The 17402-nt window shown below is 42.9% G+C and overlaps 1 protein-coding gene and 1 pseudogene across 1 annotated transcript; both read right to left on the bottom strand.

Moving 5' to 3' along the window:
* LOC139374592 (NACHT, LRR and PYD domains-containing protein 3-like) overlaps nt 1–17402 on the bottom strand; it is a 47011-nt pseudogene that overhangs the window by 25083 nt on the left and 4526 nt on the right.
* Nucleotides 821–12430, bottom strand: LOC139374605 (NACHT, LRR and PYD domains-containing protein 1 homolog). Its single transcript, XM_071115631.1, has 10 exons — nt 12331–12430; nt 11484–11521; nt 9579–9643; nt 9232–9356; nt 8786–9045; nt 8047–8181; nt 7756–7888; nt 7625–7654; nt 2127–2409; nt 821–1120 (listed from the first exon to the last, which is right to left on the bottom strand). The coding sequence occupies exons 3-10, from the start codon at nt 9584–9586 to the stop codon at nt 1114–1116; spliced, it is 981 nt and encodes a 326-aa protein (XP_070971732.1). The 5' UTR covers nt 9587–9643; nt 11484–11521; nt 12331–12430; the 3' UTR covers nt 821–1113.

The following is a 17402-nucleotide window of genomic DNA, read 5'->3' on the forward strand; positions in this document are numbered from 1 at the left end:
TTTCGTGGTATCCAATTGTTGTAGTAGCTACTATCTTGTCTCATTGCTACAACTCCCGTACTGGCTCGGGAGAGACGAAGGTTGAATGTCATGCGTCCTCCGATACACAACCCAACCAAGCCGCACTGCTTCTTAACACAACACGCATCCAACCCGGAAGCCAGCCGCACCAATGTGCCGGAGGAAACACCGTGCACCTGGCAACCTTGGTTAGCGCGCACTGCGCCCGGCCCGCCACAGGAGTCGCTGGTGCGCGATGAGACAAGGACACCCCTACCGACCAAGCCCTCCCTAACCCGGACGACGCTAGGCCAATTGTGCGTCGCCCCACGGACCTCCCGGTCGCGGCCGGTTACGACAGAGCCTGGGCGCGAACCCAGGGACTCTGATGGCACAGCTGGCGCTGCAGTACAGCGCCCTTAACCACTGCGCCACCCGGGAGGCCCAATTTAAAATAATTTAAGTGTCTTTGTCCACAGACTAGGAGACAGGCCTCAGCATCTTCAGATTAGGTGGAGAAATGTCTTTGTCCACAGACTAGGAGACAGGCCTCAGCATCTTCAGATTAGGTGAAGAAGTGTCTTTGTCCACAGACTAGGAGACAGGCCTCAGCATCTTCAGATTAGGTGGAGAAGTGTCTTTGTCCATAGACTAGGAGACAGGCCTCACTCAGCATCTTCAGATTAGGTGGAGAAGTGTCTTTTGTCCACAGACTAGGAGACAGGCCTAAGCATCTTCAGATTAGGTGAAGAAGTGTCTTTGTCCACAGACTAGGAGACAGGCCTCAGCATCTTCAGATTAGGAGAAGAAGTGTTCTTTGTCCACAGACTAGGAGACAGGCCTCAGCATCTTCAGATTAGGTGGAGAAGTGTCTTTGTCCACAGACTAGGAGACAGGCCTCAGCATCTTCAGACTAGGAGACAGGCCTCAGCATCTTCAGATTAGGAGAAGAAGTGTTCTTTGTTCACAGACTAGGAGACAGGCCTCAGCATCTTCAGATTAGGTGGAGAAGTGTCTTTGTCCACAGACTAGGAGACAGGCCTCAGCATCTTCAGATTAGGTGGAGAAGTGTCGTTGTCCACATACTAGGAGACAGGCCTCAGCATCTTCAGATTAGGTGCTACAAGACAGAGGATGTAGGAGAGATCAGAAAGTATGGAGAAGAATGAGGAGTGAGATACACCTGAGATAATGATGTGATGATGTCCTATGATACACCTGAGATAATGATGTGATGATGTCCTATGATACACCTGAGATAATGATATGATGATGGTCCTATGATATACCTGAGATAATGATGTGATAATGGTCCTATGATACACCTGAGATAATGATGTGATGATGTCCTATGATACACCTGAGATAATGATATGATGATGGTCCTATGATATACCTGAGATAATGATGTGATAATGGTCCTATGATACACCTGAGATAATGATGTGATGATGGTCCTATGATATACCTGAGATAATGATGTGATGATGGTCCTATGATATACCTGAGATAATGATGTGATGATGGTCCTATGATACACCTGAGATAATGATGTGATAATGGTCCTATGATACACCTGAGATAATGGTCCTATGATACACCTGAGATAATGATGTGATGATTGTCCTATGATACATCTGAGATAATGGTCCTATGATACACCTGAGATAATGATGTGATGATGGCCCTATGATACACTTGAGATAATGATGTGATGATGGCCCTATGATACACCTGAGATAATGATGAGATAATGATGTGATGATGGCCCTATGATACACCTGAGATAATGATGAGATAATGGCCCTGTGAAACACATGAGATAATGATGAGATAATGGCCCTATGATACACCTGAGATAATGATGTGATGGTCCTATGATACACCTGAGATAATGATGTGATGATGGCCCTATGATACACCTGAGATAATGATGTCCAATGATACACATGAGATCTGTGATGATGGTCATATGATAAGAGTAATTTATTACAGGCAGCAACACAAAAAAACATGCTTCCATTCTGAAAAGTACTTTATCTTTGATCTGGGTAGCTATGTTTTTATTTGACCTATATTTAATCATTCCACATATTCAAGGGAGGGAGAAAAGAAACCGGTCTTACCTAGATTCACTCAAGAACTTAACAAGATGGTGTTCATGTTCACTGAGAGCTTTGAGACAAGCTCCCATCACTTCTGGTCCTTTAGGGAGGACTGCGTTCAGTAGTTTTCTCATTCGCTCCTGTTCAGTTGTTTCACCTGTTATTCTGGAGTACTCTTCATCACCAATCATGCTCTTTGACGACAGATCATCTGCTATTGGTATTGGGTTTTTGACTCCCTGAATGAGTTCAGCCCTGTGTTTCTTCAGAAACTCCTCAGCAGGAATCCCAGAGAGTGTTAATGCTGAAGGGGGGTGAAATAAATTAATATGTCTTTAGGGTGAACAGCAGCTGTTTCTACATCTAACAGTTATCATTCCTCTGATAGTCATTTCTTGTATAGAGCTGACTCCAGGGTTGTGGTTAATTCATATTCAAGTCAGTCAATAAAAAATAAATTAAAAATTGTCTTCCCATTAGTCATTGAAAATTGATGCCTTTTTCCGATTATTGAATTTGAATTTCAGTTTACTTCCTGAATGGACTGACTTATTTGGAATTGACGCCTACCCTGGCTGACACGATTGTCTATTCTACATAACATACTTGCAAAAGTGTTCATACCCCTTGGATTTCTCTATTGTGTTACATAGTGGGATTAAAATGGATTTAACTGTAATGTTTTGTCAACTATTTACTGAAAATACTCTGTAATGCCAAAGTGGACCTGTCCCCCATACAGGAGAAAACTGAGGATGGATCAACAACATTGTAGTGACTCCATCATAACGACTTAAATGACAGAGTGAAACACAACACATCACTGAATAACTGCCTCCTTATTTTCAAGCATGGTGGTGGCTGCTTCATGGTATGGGTATGCTTGTCATCAGCAAATACTGGGGAGTTTTTCAGGATGAAAAGAAACAGGATGGAGCTAAGAACAGGCAAAATCCTAGAGGAAAACCTAGTTCAGTCTGCTTTACACCAGACACAGGGAGATGATTTCACCTTTCAGCAGGACAATAACACAAGGCCAAATCTACACTGGAGTTTCTTACCAAGAAGACATTGAATGTTCCTGAGTGGCCAAGTCACAGTTTTGACTTAAATCTGCTTGTAAATCTATGACAAGATGTGAAAATGGCTGTCGAGCCATGATCTCCAACATCTTGACAGAGCTTGAAGCATTATGAACATAATAATGGGCTAATATTGTACAATCCAGGTGTGTAAAGCTCTTAGTGTCATGCCCGGACCATAGAGAACCCTTGGTTCGTGACATATTTCTATGTTGGTGTTTTGTATGGTTCCCAATTAGTTGCCTCTAATTGGGGATCATATTTAGGTAGCCATTTTTCCCACCTGTGTTTGTGGGATATTGTTTGCATTGGTGCTTGTGTCACCACATAGTAACGGTGTGTTGATTGTTTATTGTTTTGGTTAAAGAAGTTTCACTTTAAATAAATATGTGAACCTCAACAAACGCTGGGCCTTGTTCCGTCTCTTACAATAACCGTGACACTTAGAGACTTACCCAATAAGACTCCCAGCTGTAATGACTCTTAGAGACTTACCCTAGAAGACTCCCAGCTGTAATGACTCTTAGAGACTTACCCAAGAAGACTACCAGCTGTAATCACTCTTAGAGACTTACCCAAGAAGACTCCCAGCTGTAATGACTCTTAGAGACTTACCCAAGAAGACTCCCAGCTGTAATGACTCTTAGAGACTTACCCAAGAAGCCTCCCACCTGTAATGACTCTTAGAGACTTACCCAAGAAGACTCCCAGCTGTAATGACTCTTAGAGACTTACCCAAGAAGACTCCCAGCTGTAATGACTCTTAGAGACTTACCAGAGAAGACTCCCAGCTGTAATGACTCTTAGAGACTTACCCAAGAAGACTCCCAGCTGTAATGACACTTAGAGACTTACCCAAGAAGACTCCCAGCTGTAATGACTCCTAGAGACATACCCAAGAAGACTCCCAGCTGTAATGACTCTTAGAGACTTACCCAAGAAGACTCCCAGCTGTAATGACTCCTAGAGACTTACCCAAGAAGACTCCCAGCTGTAATGACTCTTAGAGAATTACCCAAGAAGACTCCCAGCTGTAATGACTCTTAGAGACTTACCCAAGAAGACTCCCAGCTGTAATGACTTGTAGAGAATTACCCAAGAAGACTCCAAACTGTAATGACTCTTAGAGACATACCCAAGAAGACTCCCAGCTCTTAGAGACTTACCCAATAAGCCTCCCAGCTGTAATGACACTTAGAGACTTACCCAAGAAGACTCCCAGCTGTAATGACTCTTAGAGACTTACCCAAGAAGCCTCCCAGCTGTAATGACTCTTAGAGACTTACCCAAGAAGACTCCCAGCTGTAATGACACTTAGAGACTTACCCAAGAAGCCTCCCAGCTGTAATGACTCTTAGAGACTTACCCTAGAAGACTTCCAGCTGTAATGACTCTTAGAGACTTACCCAAGAAGACTCCCAGCTGTAATGACTCTTAGAGACTTACCCAAGAAGACTCCCAGCTGTAATGACACTTAGAGACTTACCCTAGAAGACTCCCAGCTGTAATGACTCTTAGAGACTTATCCAAGAAGACTCCCAGCTGTAATGACTCTTAGAGACTTACCCAAGAAGACTACCAGCTGTAATGACTCTTAGAGACTTACCCAAGAAGACTTCCAGCTGTAATGACTCTTAGAGACTTACCCAAGAAGACTCCCAGCTGTAATCACTCTTAGAGACTTACCAAAATGTACCCTTAAATACATTTAAACTCTGTTTTTACACCATTCCTGACATTTACTCTTAGTAGAAATTTCCTGTCTTAGGTCAGTAACAGATCACCACTTTATTTTTAAGAATGTGAAATGTCAGAATAATAGTAGAGTGATTTTATTTCAGCTTTTACTTCTTTCATCACATTCCCAGTGGGTCAGAAGTTTACATACACTCAATTAGTAGTTGGACAGCATTGCCTTTAAATGGTTTAACTTGGGTCAAATGTTTTGGTTAGCCTTCAAACAAGCTTCTCACAATAAGTTGGGTGAATTTTGGCCCATTCCGCCTGACAGAGCTGGTGTAACTGAGTCAGGTTTGTAGGCCTCTTTGCTCGCACACACTCTTTCAGTTCTGCCCACAAATGTTCTATAGGATTGAGATCAGGGCGTTGTGATGGCCACTCCAATACCTTGACTTTGTTGTCCTTTAAGCCATTTTTGTCACAACCACAACCTAAGTGTTTGGTGGTAACTTCCGACTTTAACTGTATGTTCTTTGACATTACACAGTATTTTGTGGAGATTGTTTACAAAAATTACAATTAAATCCCTTTTAATACCACTTTGTAACACAATAAAATGTAATGAAGACCTTCATCACCCCACTGAACAAGACCCATGAAGACCTTCATCACCCCACTGAACAAGACTCATGAAGACCTTCATCACCCCACTGAACAAGACCCATGAAGACCTTCATCACCCCACTGAACAAGACTCATGAAGACCTTCATCACCCCACTGAACATGACTCATGAAGACCTTCATCACCCCACTGAACATGACTCGTGAAGACCTTCATCACCCCACTGAACAAGACTCATGAAGACCATCACCCCACTGAACAAGACTCATGAAGACCTTCATCACCCCACTAAACATGATTCATGAAGACCTTCATCACCCCACTGAACATGATTCATGAAGACCTTCATCACCCCACTGAACATGATTCATGAAGACCTTCATCACCCCACTGAACATGACTCATGAAAACCTTCATCACCCCACTGAACATGACTCGTGAAGACCTTCATCACCCCACTGAACAAGACTCATGAAGACCATCACCCCACTGAACAAGACTCATGAAGACCTTCATCACCCCACTAAACATGATTCATGAAGACCTTCATCACCCCACTGAACATGATTCATGAAGACCTTCATCACCCCACTGAACATGATTCATGAAGACCTTCATCACCCCACTGAACAAGACTCATGAAGACCTTCATCACCCCACTGAACAAGACCCATGAAGACCTTCATCACCCCACTGAACAAGACTCATGAAGACCTTCATCACCCCACTGAACAAGACCCATGAAGACCTTCATCACCCCACTGAACAAGACTCATGAAGACCTTCATCACCCCACTGAACATGACTCATGAAGACCTTCATCACCCCACTGAACATGACTCGTGAAGACCTTCATCACCCCACTGAACAAGACTCATGAAGACCATCACCCCACTGAACAAGACTCATGAAGACCTTCATCACCCCACTAAACATGATTCATGAAGACCTTCATCACCCCACTGAACATGATTCATGAAGACCTTCATCACCCCACTGAACATGATTCATGAAGACCTTCATCACCCCACTGAACATGACTCATGAAAACCTTCATCACCCCACTGAACATGACTCGTGAAGACCTTCATCACCCCACTGAACAAGACTCATGAAGACCATCACCCCACTGAACAAGACTCATGAAGACCTTCATCACCCCACTAAACATGATTCATGAAGACCTTCATCACCCCACTGAACATGATTCATGAAGACCTTCATCACCCCACTGAACATGATTCATGAAGACCTTCATCACCCCACTGAACAAGACTCATGAAGACCTTCATCACCCCACTGAACAAGACCCATGAAGACCTTCATCACCCCACTGAACAAGACTCATGAAGACCTTCATCACCCCACTGAACATGACTCATGAAGACCTTCATCACCCCACTGAACATGACTCGTGAAGACCTTCATCACCCCACTGAACAAGACTCATGAAGACCATCACCCCACTGAACAAGACTCATGAAGACCTTCATCACCCCACTAAACATGATTCATGAAGACCTTCATCACCCCACTGAACATGATTCATGAAGACCTTCATCACCCCACTGAACATGATTCATGAAGACCTTCATCACCCCACTGAACATGACTCATGAAAACCTTCATCACCCCACTGAACATGACTCGTGAAGACCTTCATCACCCCACTGAACAAGACTCATGAAGACCATCACCCCACTGAACAAGACTCATGAAGACCTTCATCACCCCACTAAACATGATTCATGAAGACCTTCATCACCCCACTGAACATGATTCATGAAGACCTTCATCACCCCACTGAACATGATTCATGAAGACCTTCATCACCTCACTGAACATGATTCGTAAAGACCTTCATCACCCCACTGAACATGATTCATGAAGACCTTCATCACCCCACTGAACATGACTCACGAAGGTCTTCATCACACTACTGAACATGACTCACAAAGGTCTTCATCAACCCACTGAACATGACTCACAAAGGTCTTCATCACACCACTGAACATGACTCACGAAGGTCTTCATCACCCCACTGAACATGACTCATGAAGACCTTCAACAGTGTCTTTCATCACAACTTGAAGAGACGTTAGCTCTGTAACCTCGTCCACAAAGACAAACTTACGTGTTGGATGAGAGTCTTTGCTGTATTCATCTGAAAGACAAACAAGAGAAAATATCATAAAACACTTTAATAGCATCTGTTAGAAAAGGACATTGATGATTGACATACTGTTCATGTCCAGTATTACTTACCTTTTGATACCACTGATTTCCATACTGTCCTCTCATCATCCCCGATTAACTCCATCTCAATGTCCACCCCTGTGTTTCCCATTATCATCTTACAACAGCTTGGTGTGGTGTTTGCAGGTAACAGCTGAATCTTCTGTAGGAGGCCATATGGTGCAACGATTGAGACAACAGAGAGAGAGAGAGAGAGAGAGAGAGAGAGAGAGAGAGAGAGAGAGAGAGAAATAGAATGATATTCCAGTAATTCATATACAATATGACAGATTCTTGTCCTCAGCCTGATAAGTACTGCACCTCTGGATAGATGGAAGTGGAGAGGGGATTCTTGAATGCAAACCAGCTGTTCAGCTTTAAGGACCTGTTTGGACTCGACAGGAGAAATTCTGAATATCCTTGGGACACCTGATCTTTCTCCCGTTCCCGAACAGCCTGCAAAATGAGAGATGTAAGTAGTCAGTCACAACAATGTAGTCTCATAATTCACACAACATGCAGCTCACTGGACAATCCATTTTTGTCAACACTATCGTTATTGATTTACCATTATTTTATCAGATAAGTTGACTGAGAAGAGATTCTCTTTTACAGCAACGACCTGGGGAATAGTTACAGGGGAGAGGGGATAAATGAGCCAATTGGAAGCTGAGGATGATTAGGTAGCCATGATGATATGAGGGTCAGATTGGAAGTTTAGCCAGGACACCGGGGCTAACACTCATACGATAAGTGCCATGGGATCTTTAGTGACCATGGAGAGGACACCCGTTTTAACGTCCCATCTGAAAGACAGCTACAAAGGGCAATGTCCCCTTCACTGCCCAGGGGCAATGTCCCCTTCACTGCCCAGGGGCATTGGGTTCTCCTCCGACCAGAGGGATGTGTGCCATCTACTGGCTCTTCAACTGAATGAGACAGAAATAGATTTGTCACAGAGCTGCATGTTGTCTTTGTAATCTAGAGATTTTCAACAAACTATCAGCTTTCCTTCAATAAGATTCAACATACTGTTGTCACTTCAGTGATAGTGGCTCACCTCTTTCTGACTGGAGTTTCTGAGGAGCAGGTACAGCCTTGAAATTATTGTTGACTTTTTTACTGCCATGTAGAGGACCACATCACAGTGTACATCTACGATCCAAGAAAGGATATAGCTCAGTATAACAGCGATAGCTGAGAACTTGGGATGGAGAATCTTAGCATGGAATCTGGTGACCTCATGCACTTCCTCTAAAGACACTCCACGTTCCTCTACATGAAGAATCTTCATCTCATTCCTCAGGGAAGGGTTGGTCCCTGAACAACACAATAAAAAGGAGACAGAAAGACATATTATATTATTCATCCAACTAAAACACACAGAATATGCAGTACCAGATCACAGTAAACTCAAACTCCCATAATACTTTATTCATTAATTCAGGAAGTGAAACTCAGTTACATGGAAATGTCTTTCTGAATACTAATTCTATATGGTTTTACCTAAACAGACAAAGTGTGGCAGATGAACTTCCTCCAGTTCACCTAACTCCATAGTGATGTCCAGCAATGGACCACCTTGTGTGTACTGCATGTCTTTCAGAAGTTGACTGTAGGGTTCCCAGTTCCTGAAGTGATACTTCAGAATGACATCTCTCTTACACAGCCAGCGGAGCCCAGACACTGTGCACTCATAACTCCCTTTGGGTGTCCTGTGCCTTATGGCAACAACAATATGTGGTAGAGAGGGTCAATGGTCAAATGGAGAGGTTGGATTAGAAGACTATTCCCAAAGGTAATAGGGAAATACACTAGCAAGTGGAATGAAATGTTAAAAGTAGTTATTTTACCTGAACATTGTCACTCCCTGGACAGTGGAAGTCAAGGGTTCAATCTGAAGCCAGTGTGTGGAGTCCTGAACAAGGACAAGCATGTCAGTAATACATATGGGGCCTGTTTCCTGGACACAGATTGAGTCTAGTGCTGGACTAAAAAGCATGCTCAATGGAAGTTTCAATAGAAAGTTCTTTAAGGTCCAGGACTAGACTTAATCTGTGTCTGGGAAACTGGCCAATTATACCAAAGTATCTGATCTAAATGTATTTATTCAATGTTACATGGAATGCTGGTGATATATTGATTACACTGTTCAATGAACAAAGGTGACAACAGATAAAATCCTGCATGACTATGTCATGACGTTGCCCTTTTTTGGGTACAGCAAGCCCCATCCCCCTCTCCCTGCCTCCTACAACTAGGCTGCTGTGGTCAGAGAGGTCATACATTCCTGGAGGAGATGATCTCCTCACGGCCACAGTATAGAGACAGAGTGAATTTTCATAGAGAACAATGGAATTTCTTCCACCTCACAGAACTGGAGGTCCGAACGACATTTATGTTCTGGAGAAAGTATAAAATATCGGTGAAGAATTCAGTCCGGTTGCTACAATTTGGTGAAACTCATGAGAGACAATACGGCCACATTACCATAACGCTGTTTACATAATAGCCTCAGATATGAGGTTTACATCTAATTGTTGTATAAGATGAATGAGTGAAGAGGAAACTGTTTGTTTAACGAAGGAAACTCCAATTTCCTTTTGAGTTTAACTAAATCAGAGGAAAGCCCATGAGCCCAGTTCGGACCGGGCGTCGTGAGACAGCCTTTTTTCTGCAACTCCCAAATAAACCCCCCCCACCTTGAGAATTTATCACCAGACCATGTTTCTCTCCATTACAAGAGGACAAAGGTTGCAGACCAGCTTTCCTCGATAACGAGAGGGCCAAGGTTTGAGACCAGACTGCTGAATCTTTTAACCATCCCACGTGGTTAAACTATTAGACTATCGATAACGACAAAATAAGAACAAGTCTTTGACGTTAATTACTAGGAATTCGGTATCATTGAACATGAAGAACGACAACCGCAGAAAACATCTATTCTATAACGAAATGAATGAATGTCACTCTGAACTATCCATTCTATAATTATCGACTGTGTGTTGTCGACCCCCCACTTCCCTTTTGTACACCATGCCGCAATGCCGGTTTATCCCACTAGGGAAACTCCGTTATCATTTCCTTGTAACGATCAACTGTTTGTTTATGCATTTCTGTGAATTACTTAGTTAGTAAATAAATGATTTAAGACAATTGATGTATGGATGACTCATAGTGAAGACTGGGTTTGTGCAGATAACCAACAATTTTATGACGTTTGGAATGAGACTAAAGTGAGGTCAAATAAATAATTCATTAATTCGAAGACTAATTGATCAGATATAAAATATCTGAAAAGTTACATTAGGAAAATTATAACTTTGAATTCTGAATATTTTCCTTGGTGCCCCGACTTCCTAGTTAATTACAGTTACATGATTAATCAGTTTAATCACGTTATACTAATTACAGAGAATCTTTGATAAAAACTTAAAGTCTTCATTTAATGATAGTAAAGACAAGACATATACAAGCAGAACACAGGACTGTCTATATCCCAGTATGAATGGTTGGTCAGTACACACCTGGCTTTGAGACTGTGTTTATATTACTAAAGCAGAACACAGGACTGTCTATATCCCAGTATGAATGGTTGGTCAGTACACACCTGGCTTTGAGACTGTGTTTATATTACTAAAGCAGAACACAGGACTGTCTATATCCCAGTATGAATGGTTGGTCACTACACACCTGGCTTTGAGACTGTACCTGACTCCTGCAGGTATGTAAAAGTAAGAATTGACATTTTGACTTACCTCAACATGGTCACAAGTCTTACAGCTCTGAGGAATCCCTGAAGTCAAAAGTAGTTGTTATTTAAAATGGACAATCTCATGTAATAATGAATTAATAATTATTAAATAGACTTGTAATATAACTAAGCAACAGTCTCAGAATGTACACTCATTAGCATACCATAATCTGACATTAGCGTTATATTAATTAATGTTTGTGGAAGCAGGAAACAACATCGTTCTGGTCCGTGTTTTGTAGATGTTGGGGGTCTGATTTCTGCTAGATTCTAGGATGAGAGTTTAAAGGTAGAGTCAGCTAAATTATGTTGTACGAGCAGCACCACAGATATTGTGATGAGCAAGATGCCCGACTTCTCTCTCACACAGTCACACACAGTAACTGCCATGTGCACCGGTCCTTTTCACTCTCTTACAGCGGCGAGGTTGAGTGTTCGCCACGGGACCAAAACAGCGGAGAAGTTTAGCGCTCCAACACTCTTAATTGTTGTAGAAATTGACCCACTATGCTGTTTACTTTGTGCATCTACGTCATATCGCTGACTCTACCTTTAAGTTTGTTTTGACTGTGCTCCTTGTCTGGGACTCAAGTATAATGAATGCTTTAAAACTACTTTGAGTTAAAAACAATTATCAGTTAAGTCTGGGGCGGCAGGGTAGCCTAGTAGTTAGAGCATTGGACTAGTAACCGGAAGGTTGCAAGATCAAATCCCCGAGCTGACAAGGTACAAATCTGTCGTTCTGCCCCTGAACAGGCAGTTAACCTAGGCCGTCATTGAAAATAAGAATTTGTTCTTAACTGACTTGTCTAGTTAAATAAAGGTTAAAAAAAATAAAAAATTAAACTCACATTTCTCAGGTCCAGGCTTGATCCAACACTCTCCATCATGGTCTCTGGTGTTCTCAGGTCCAGGCTTGATCCAACACTCTCCACCATGGTCTCTGGTGTTCTCAGGTCCAGGCTTGATACAACACTCTCCACCATGGTCTCTGGTGTTCTCAGGTCCAGGCTTGATACAACACTCTCCACCATGGTCTCTGGTGTTCTCAGGTCCAGGCTTGATACAACACTCTCCACCATGGTCTCTGGTGTTCTCAGGTCCAGGCTTGATACAACTCTCTCCACCATGGTCTGTAGTTGTATTTCTGTAGGTCCAACAGAACACATTACAACACACCACTACTACTAATCTAACTGTCTGTAGGTCCAACAGAACACATTAAAACACACCACTACTACTAATCTAACTGTCTGTAGGTCCAACAGAACACATTACAACACGCCACTACTACTAATCTAACTGTCTGTAGGTCCAACAGAACACATTAAAACACACCACTACTACTAATCTAACTGTAGGAATGATTCCAGAGGAAAACACATGATGAAACATTGCTATTTGACTCACCTCTGAATGTGTTGGTCATCTATCTGACGCAGGGTCACTGAGGTCACTGAGGAGGAGGAAACGCCAAACCCAGGATAGAGGGGTTCAGTGAATGTGGTGTGTTCTGTGTAAAGGTGTGTCAGTGTACCAGAGGAGGACACACTATAGAAGGACAAAGTACCAGCTGACCAGATACACTCCAACTCTGTTAGAAACAGGGCCAGGGATGGATCTGCAACAGACTCCAGGATGGTAAAAGCAATAACCACTATGAGAGCAGAATAAACACCAGGACTTCTTATTGCCTCCAATGTCACTGTCAACCCCCCTTCCCTTCCTCTTCATTCCTCTGTACACCACACCAATGACTGCCCCGGTACCATCCATCTCCACCTCCCAGTAATGACGACACCCAGATAAGCCTTCTCTGCAGAGAACCTGATAAAGACAATCAAATCTGTCTGGATGGTCTTCATAATGCTGGTCCTCCACCACCCGTGTCACCTTCCTGTTCCCCTCAGACAGTATCAGGTGTGGGTGTGCTGTATTTGGGTCCAGGGTGAGATGACAGGCATCTGTAGACAAAATGAGAGCTTAATCAAACCACATCTTCATATAAAATATTGTGTTTTGTAGTTACAGAACAAGTATTGATTAGTTAATATGTTACTATAGTGCTGAATATGCAGTTAATTAGGATTGAAGAGACTTACATTTCCTCAGCCCTGATTTCAGCCTGCACTCTCCACCATGATCCACACTGTAGGAGAAACAGGTTATTGACTGACAAAGACCTAATAAAGCAGTCAACATTTAAACCATATTGTTGTGTTCTGGTGCACTATCCCAGTTCATTACTATCCTACCTACTGCATACAGAACGGAGTACAGTTCATTACTAGAGACATACAGGTATTCTATCCTACCTACTGCATACAGAACGGAGTACAATTCATTACTAGAGACATACAGGTATTCTATCCTACCTACTGCATACAGAACAGAGTACAATTCATTACTAGAGACATACAGATATTCTATCCTACCTACTGCGTACAGTACGGAGTACAATTCATTACTAGAGACATACAGGTATTCTATCCTACCTACTGCGTACAGAACGGAGTACAATTCATTACTAGAGACATACAGGTATTCTATCCTACCTACTGCGTACAGAACGGAGTACAATTCCAACAGGATATCAGAGATGCAGAAGAAGAGTATTCATGTGGTGATGATGTATGCTGTGTTGGAGTGCTCTGCCTGCTGGGTAGACTTCCTCTTAATTCTACCATCATGTCACTGAACCTACTACACTACAGTTGTGGCCAAAAGTTTTGAGAATGACACAAATATTAATTTTCACAAAGTCTGCTGCCTAAGTTTGTATGATGGCAATTTGCATATACTCCAGAATGTTATGAAGAGTGATCAGATGAATTACAATTAATTGCAAAGCCCCTCTTTGCCATGCAAGTGAACTGAATCCCGAAAAAACATTTCCACTGCATTTCAGCGCTGCCACAAAAGGACCAGCTGACATCATGTCAGTGATTCTCTCATTAACACAGGTGTGAGTGTTGACGAGGACAAGGCTGGAGATCACTCTGTCATGCTGATTGAGTTCAAATGACAGACTGGAAGCTTCAAAAGTAGGTTGGAATCACAGTTCTTCCTCTGTCAACCATGGTTACCTGCAAGGAAACACGTGCCGTCATCATTGCTTTGCACAAAAAGGGCTTCACAGGCAAGGATATTGCTGCCAGTAAGATTGCACCTAAATCAACCATTTATCGGATCATCAAGAACTTCAAGGAGAGCAGTTCAATTGTTGTGAAGAAGGCTTCAGGGCGCCCAAGAAAGTTCAGCAAGCGCCTGGACACCCCCCTATCCACATCGATGGAACAGTAGTGGAGAGGGTAGCAAGTTTTAAGTTCCTCGGCATACACATCACAGACAAACTGAATTGGTCCACTCACACAGACAGCATCGTGAAGAAGGCGCAGCAGCGCCTCTTCAACCTCAGGAGGCTGAAGAAATTCGGCTTGTCACCAAAAGCACTCACAAACTTCTACAGATGCACAATCGAGAGCATCCTGGCGGGCTGTATCACCGCCTGGTATGGCAACTGCACCGCCCTCAACCGTAAGGCTCTCCAGAGGGTAGTGAGGTCTGCACAACGCATCACCGGGGGCAAACTACCTGCCCTCCAGGACACCTACACCACCCGATGTCACAGGAAGGCCATAAAGATCATCAAGGACATCAACCACCCGAGCCACTGCCTGTTCACCCCGCTATCATCCAGAAGGCGAGGTCAGTACAGGTGCATCAAAGCTGGGACCGAGAGACTGAAAAACAGCTTCTATCTCAAGGCCATCAGACTGTTAAACAGCCACCACTAACACTGAGTGGCTGCTGCCAACACACTGACACTGACTCAACTCCAGCCACTTTAATAATGGGAATTGATGGGAAATGATGTAAATATATCACTAGCCACTTTAAACAATGCTACCTTATATAAATGTTACTTACCCTACATTATTCATCTCATACGCATACGTATATACTGTAATACATGTATCACTAGCCACTTTATACTATACTATGCCACTTTGTTTACATACTCATCTCATTTGTACATACTGTACCCGATACCATCTACTGTATCTTGCCTATGCTGCTCTGTACCATCACTCATTCATATATCCTTATGTACATATTCTTTATCCCCTTACACTGTGTACAAGACAGTAGTTTGGAATTGTTAGTTAGATTACTTGTTATTACTGCATTGTCGGAACTAGAAGCACAAGCATTTCGCTACACTCGCATTAACATCTGCTAACCATGTGTATGTGACAAATAAAATTTGATTTGATTTGATTTGATTTAAAGTTGATTCAGCTGCGGGATCGGGGCACCACCAGTACAGAGCTTGCTCAGATAGGGCAGCAGGCAGGTGTGAATGCATCTGCACGCACAGTGAGGCAAAGACTTTTGGAGGATGGCCTGGTGTCAATAAGGGCAGCAAAGAAGCCACTTCTCTCCAGGAAAAACATCAGGGACAGACTGATATTCTGCAAAAGGTAAAGGGATTGGACTGCTGAGGACTGGGGTAAAGTCATTTTCTCTGATGAATCCCCTTTCCGATTGTTTGGGGCATCCGGAAAAAAGCTTGTCCGGAGAAGACAAGGTGAGTGCTACCATCAGTCCTGTGTTATGCCAACAGTAAAGCATCCTGAGACCATTCATGTGTGGGGTTGCTTCTCAGCCAAGGGAGTGGGCTCACTCACAATTTTGTCTAAGAACACAGCCATGAATAAAGAATGGTACCAGTACATTCTCTGAGAGAAATTTCTCCCAACCATCCAGGAACAGTTTGGTGACAAACAATGCCTTTTCCAGCCTGATGGAGCACCTTGCCATAAGGCAAAAGTGATAACTAAGTGGCTCGGGGAACAAAACATTGATATTTTGGGTCCATGGCCAGGAAACTCCCCAGAACTTAATCCCATTGAGAACTTGTGGTCAATCCTCAAGAGGCGGGTAGACAAACAAAAACCCACAAATTCTGACAAACTCCAAGCATTGATTATGCAAGAATGGGTTACCATCAGTCAGGATGTGACCCAGAAGTGAATTGACAGCATGCCAGGGTGGATTGCAGAGGTCTTGAAAAAGAAGGGTCAATACTGCAAATATTGACTCTTTGCATCAACTTCATGTAATTGTCAATAAAAGCCTTTGACACCTATGAAATGCTTGTAATTATACTTCAGTATTCCATAGTAACATCTGACAAAAATATCTAAAGACACTGAGGCAGCAGACTTTGTGAAAATGTATATTTGTGTCATTCTCAAATCTTTTGGCCACGACTGTACATATGACACAACCGCTGCTCACACTATTAGGACATCTATTCTGACTTACTTCAGCTTCATCAGTTTATATGTGGGATCCACCAGAGCAGCTGAAAGCAGTTCCCCTGCAGAGTCTCCTGGGTGATTGTAGCTCAGGTCCAGCTCTTTCAGGTGGGAGGGGTTTGACCTCAGAGCTGAAGACAGAGCAGCACAGCCCTCCTCTGTGACCAGACAGCCAGACAGCCTGCAGAGAGATACACAACATATTTATTTTGATACTGTCGCAAAGCTAACTAAAAAGCAGCATTCCCAAGAGAGGATGGCTTTCACTTCAGCAGTGATAAATTCATGAACTTCTTTGAGGAAAAGATCATGATCATTAGAAATCAAAATACGGACTCCTCTTTAAATCTGCGTATTCCTCCAAAGCTCTGCACAACTCTGCCAGGAGGTAGGATCAAGAGAGACACTCAAGTGTTTTAGTACTATATCTCTTGACACAATTATGAAAATAGTCTTGGCCTCTAAACCTTCAAGCTCCATACTGGACCCTATTCCAACTAAACTACTGAAAGAGCTGCTTCCTGTACTTGGCCCTCCTATGTTGAACATAATAAACGGCTCTCTATCGACCGGATGTGTACTAAACTCACTAAAAGTGA

Source organism: Oncorhynchus clarkii, chromosome 19, assembly GCF_045791955.1.
Source record: "Oncorhynchus clarkii lewisi isolate Uvic-CL-2024 chromosome 19, UVic_Ocla_1.0, whole genome shotgun sequence".
In the NCBI taxonomy this organism is placed as follows: domain Eukaryota; kingdom Metazoa; phylum Chordata; class Actinopteri; order Salmoniformes; family Salmonidae; genus Oncorhynchus; species Oncorhynchus clarkii.